This window comes from Nuphar pumila, chromosome 16, assembly GCF_984573655.1.
Source record: "Nuphar pumila chromosome 16, dmNupPumi1.hap1.1, whole genome shotgun sequence".
In the NCBI taxonomy this organism is placed as follows: domain Eukaryota; kingdom Viridiplantae; phylum Streptophyta; class Magnoliopsida; order Nymphaeales; family Nymphaeaceae; genus Nuphar; species Nuphar pumila.
Genome location: NC_143264.1, coordinates 20,327,435 through 20,332,836, shown reverse-complemented (window position 1 = coordinate 20,332,836; position 5,402 = coordinate 20,327,435). Strand labels below are relative to the sequence as shown.

Here is a 5,402-nt window from a genome sequence, read left to right as displayed (position 1 = left end):
TATAGTTGTAGTCATTAGAATATCAGATACCAGGAATGCAGATGATACGTTAACTGGCAATTGAAATGAGACCAAGTTCAGGAGTTTGACATGTGCATTGCATTTATCAAATAAATTAATCGCCATATCCAATTCCCGCCTAACCACAACTAGAAGTTCACGTTATCATAAATTATAAGATACCAAGGTATCAAACATAATGTTTAAACTGCTTCCTGAGTTAGTGACGTAACATTTCTACCATCCAAGACTCTTGTTTGGGAGGCTCATATTGGGATTGAAACATCGTTTTCATGTGATTCCAATATATTTCTTTGCCAAAATATAGTGTTAACCAATGCATGTTGTCAAAATGTGGTTTTAGGAATGAAGCTGTCAAAAACATCTTGTGAAGTGGTGTTGAAATGTCGTGTTCTTGTTGCCAACTTTACTCTCAACGCAGTGTTTAAACACCATGTTTCCAAACAACATATGGTGTTGGCAAAACTGCAATGCACTGCTTCCAAATAGCAAAAGGTGCCGTGAAAACCAAAAAGCACCTCCTATTCAAGGCTCTTAAACAGAACTTTAATCGTTGAACCTTGTCATGCTTTTGTCCTGTCTAATGAGTGTACTAGGAGATTCAGTGTCAGTGCTCAAAGATATCAAGTTTCATGAAGCAATATTAACTGTAATATAGCACTGGAAATAACCCTCCCAATTGGAGGGCCACACGGATCATTGTATCATTTCCTATTTAATTGCAAGAGAGTTGAGCCCCCACTATCTTAAAAATACCAATTTCATCCATAAAGAAGTAAAACATAGCATTTGATATATAAATGGGATGTACAGTGATATATTGGCACTCTTTATTCTTTTCCTGTATGAATGTTTCTTACTCTGAAATGCCAAGGAACAAAAAATTATGAATCTTTCCTAATTTTCTTCACATTTTTTTATACAAATATGAAGGGATTACTGGACATGACTATACATTCAGTAATTGGAAACTCTGATTCTCAGCCCATTAGGTGCATCAACTCTGGGAAACTTCAAAATCTCGTCTCCTCCAACTTCCTCCCACCTAAATGAAATAACAACAGTAAGCGACCAAACTAAGATGCTAAATGATCAAAATGGCAGTAATTTTGATATGTAAAATTAACCATCCACAACTCCATACATACAGAAGACTCTGTTTAGCGTGGTGCATGTGAGTTATAACAAACACCCACGAAATGCAGGTCCCAAGGCTTTCTAATAGTAGTACTATTACATTCTTTGCAACCAAAGCTACTATCAGAAAAAATAGATCAATATTGAAGGAAATGGGTTTTCGAGTGATCACCTATATCTGGTGACAAAATAGTGAAGGAACACCGAGATTATTACTGTTCCCAACTCCTTCCCTGGGCACAGCCTGGTTCCACCTCCAAACATCATGAAATGCATATTTGCCTCCAAGTTCTTTACCTGTATTTGAAGAATGTGTTTAGCATTATAGTAATACTAGTTGAAAAGTATAAATGTGCAAGGTTGTAGCTCTAGATACGAAGGAATGAAGAAACAGGGCTCCTAAACTGAGGTCATGCAGTTGGAACAAGGTTTCATGATATTGATGATGATGAAGTTAATGATTCATTGAAAGGTATGCAATGACTAAGGGCCTCTCTTTTCACAAACCTGCCATCTCCATGGGTTGAAGGTTAATGGATCAGGGTAAATGTGGGGTTCAAAATTGGTCTCTCTCATGTAAACATATATCTTCCACCCCTTTGGAATAGTATATCCTGTAAAAAAATGTGAATAGAGAGGTAAGAAAAATTGGCGTATTCATTTTTTACATTCAAAGATTGACAATAGGTAACTTGTTTTCATCTCCTAAAATAAGAAAACGGATAGGAATGGAACTGATAGATTTTAGCAATCCAACCTTTCAATTCCATTTCTTCAGTCGTCCTCCTTAATACACCATTCACAACTGTTGCAAGTCTTAGTGTCTCATAAATCACCTGCCAATAAAAACAAAAGACCAACTTAGTTTTTCAGCAAAACACAGATTCTTAGTGGATGAAAGCTACAAACGAATTAATAACTTACAGCTCGAGTAAACGTCATGGATTTGTAGTCATCCCAGGCTAGTGGTTCCCCTGTTGCTTTTGTTCTTCTAATTGCTAAGTGTTCTTCCTGCAGTAAAACAATCATGGATAGAAGGACACAAAGTTCAGTATGGGAGCAATAACTTTGGAGAAATTTTCTCACATAATTAAATAGTTAAAGCCAGACGGAAAAAAAATTCTACTGTCAAAAAACAGAGCGCACGATTTCTAGCTCTATTACCAATTCCCCATGACAAAAAAATAAAAACAGCAACAATCACAAAGACTGACTGGTTTTAGTTGATCAAATGACTAGGTCCATCAAAAAAATAATAAAAAAGAAACAAAATGTTTGCCAATTGAAAAGGAGAATCTTAAATTCAACAAAATAAGCTAACAAAGGATTCTAGCCGACCCCATATGGTTGTGATAAGGCTTGATCATGATTAGATGATGATGACCCCCATATGGTTGTGATAAGGCATGATTATGATTAGATGATGATGACATAAGAAAGCTTCTCTATTTAAGAAGAAATATATTTTAAATTTAACTAATAATACCAATTATTTTGCCTCAGGTACTTTAGGACATCCAATCCACCCCCCAAAGAACCAAGTGCAGAACAAAGAAAAGAAGAAGAAAATATTATGGCACTTTTCCGAAAGAAAAAAGAAAGAAAAAATGGATAGGAAGACATGGAAGCAACATTGGTTCAACCATTGCACAATTGTAAATTCAAAAATAAATTTCAAACAAATTAGCTCGATTCCTCACCCTAAGCTGGCAAAGTGCTCTCGGGTTATCATGTAGATACTTGACAGCCATCATGGTGGTGGTGGAAACGGTTTCATAACCAGCATAGATGATTGCAATCAACAAATCAAGAATTTGATCATCAGTAAGTTTGTACTTGACTTTCTCATCATCAGTCGTTAGTACAGTTCCAAGCATGTCATCATAGGTAGCTTGGGAAGCTCTTCTTTCTTCAATGAGTTTCCCCAACAATTTAATAATGTTCTCCCTTGCCTATTAACAAAAACACAAACAGAACATAACCCAGTTCAGATGAGTATGAAAACTAACTTGCAACAGAACTTGCAAATCTTAGAAACAAGACCACACCTGAAATCCGCGACGATAGTTTGTCCCGGGAAGATTGATTGGCATCGACAGAGTCCCCTCAACCAATTTATAGAACTCAGGCCTGAAGGCGTCTGCTACTGCACCAGGAGAGATACCAGCGACTTGCTTGAGTGACAACAGAAATGCCATCTGCACATGAAACAGAGAACTCAAGTCAGCAACATATTTGTTATTGAGACAGTAGCCAATTTAAGAGCTTATGAAGATTCTTCATACCTCTTTCGTTTGCTCTTGAATATCAAGTATGTTGCCACTCCAGTTATGGGTATGGGATCTCATGAAACTGTCAATGTCTTTCAGAAGGACATCTTTGATCATGTTGGTGTTGATGAGGGCAAGCATTGCGCCTCTCATGGTCTTATGGAGGGACACAGGAACTGCAGCAATGTTCCATTTTCCCAAGATATCAAGCATGGACTGTGGGTATCCAGGAACAAGGCCTTTACTCTCATTCATAAGAATAAATCTGTTGAGATCTGGATCCATGGAAATCACTGTAGGGCAGCCCAATATATGTGACTTGAACACATTACCATACCTACAAACATAAAGAAAACCATTATAATTGGCGGAAAAAGAAAATAAAATAAAAGAACATTTTTGATAAATAAGAAAGGAAAATGGAAATCTAAAAAAAAAAAAGAGGTGGTTGTCAATGGAGTTCAATGGCAGCAAAGCTTGACAACCAAAGAGAAGAGCCCTTTTGGTTATTTATTCCACCTCTCAACAAGTCAGATGAGATGCCAGTACAAGACAAACTAACGTTTTCTATGGTTTGATGCAGCTTTTAAACTGAACTTCAAAAATTTTCAGATTTAAGACATCCAAAAGATAGCAAAGAAATAGAGCAATATATTGTAAAAGCAGAGTTGGATGCTGAATATAGGAAGTCTGGAAAGAAACTTGAATCATAAACCAATTTGCTTCCAGAAAAGAGAGAGAGAGAGAGAGGATCAAACACCCTTTTCATTAGCAGAAAAGCATGTGTAGTCAGGCCATAAAAAAAGAAACAGACAATTCGTACTACCAAAAACCCAAACCAAGCAACTCAATTTTAGACTAAAAGCAAAAAGGCTCTCCTCCATTACTTCAGAGTCAGAGACATGCACCAAAACAGCCAGCATGCAAAACCAGAATAGAAGAAGAGATTGAGATGATGATGGTGGGGATGGTCATTCTCAAATCAGAAAGATGATGATGATGGTAGTGAAAAGTAAAGAACCACCATATCACCTTGCTCTCTGTTTTTTCATGAAGTCTGGTCCATATTTGAGGAACTCAGTGGTCTCTCCAAAGATGGGCCAACCCATGGTACCCGGAGGCAACCCCTTCTTCCTATATCTCACTTCATTCCATTTCAGCAGAGTAATGCAGAAACAGATGAACCCTGTTAACACTCCCAAGATCACCAAAAAGAATCCCATTCTCTCTCTCTCTGAAGCACAAGCGAGCCCTCCTGGTTACTCCTAATATATAGATTTTGACAGAAATTTTACCAGGCACGCCAAGGGTCCATTTAATGGTTTACCCATTTGATTCACAATTGCTCCATGGGGCTAACGATGACGTGGTGTCCCAGGCCTCTCGCTTATCCAATTTTTGTGTTTGGATTGACTGCTTAAAAGCTAATTTGCATGAAAACTTACTAATGTAGGAGTCACAAGAATAGGACTCTAACTTGGATTGATAGGTAAACCCGACCCGTTGATACCCCTACCAATCAGACACCAAAATGAGGTTGGTCAAATTAAAGTTAAAATTGAGTGATCATTGCAAAGATTTTAAGTGAAATTAAGGATGGGATGAACATTGTTCAAAGCCCACCGAGGATATCTCTGGTTACAATGTTCAAACTGGATGTACAGTCAGGAGTAAGGGTGTAACTGGGTCGGGTCTTATCAGACCCTGATCTTTTTTTTAGGGAATTATCAGACCCTATTCTGAATCAGGTATAAAAGTAAGACCTAAACCCAACACAATTTAATTTGGGTTTAGGTTCGGGTACTGCTAGAAGTAGTTGATTCGTATGGGTTAACATGTTGGGGGTATACATCAGGTGGTGTATAACCGGGTTGGGTCTTTAATAGACTTGTTTTTATTCGGGTCTGGGTATGACTGAAGAAAGTAGACCCATATAAGTTAACGGGTTTGGGTCTTAACAAGTTCAGGTTTTAG

General features: G+C 37.6%; 1 protein-coding gene across 1 annotated transcript; it reads right to left on the bottom strand.

Annotated features, from left to right (window-relative positions):
* Window positions 1-780: 780 nt before the first annotated feature.
* Window positions 781-4,666, bottom strand: LOC149813063 (cytochrome P450 85A-like). Its single transcript, XM_089990855.1, has 9 exons — window positions 4,461-4,666; window positions 3,444-3,765; window positions 3,207-3,356; window positions 2,859-3,110; window positions 2,083-2,169; window positions 1,916-1,994; window positions 1,666-1,772; window positions 1,331-1,455; window positions 781-1,066 (listed from the first exon to the last, which is right to left on the bottom strand). Exons 1-9 carry the CDS (start codon window positions 4,649-4,651, stop codon window positions 979-981), a joined length of 1,401 nt encoding a protein of 466 aa, XP_089846981.1. The 5' UTR covers window positions 4,652-4,666; the 3' UTR covers window positions 781-978.
* Between the last annotated feature and the right edge of the window lie 736 nt (window positions 4,667-5,402).

Bases quoted from the DNA above. Each gene is read 5' to 3' on its own strand.
- LOC149813063 (XM_089990855.1), bottom strand. From the start codon at position 4,651: ATGGGATTCTTTTTGGTGATCTTGGGAGTGTTAACAGGGTTCATCTGT. The intron at 3,111-3,206 runs GTGTGGTCTTGT...TTTTGTTAATAG, and splicing joins ACTATCGTCGCGGATTTCAG to GCAAGGGAGAACATTATTAA. The intron at 2,170-2,858 runs GTGAGGAATCGA...GTTTTACTGCAG, and splicing joins GAGCACTTTGCCAGCTTAGG to GAAGAACACTTAGCAATTAG.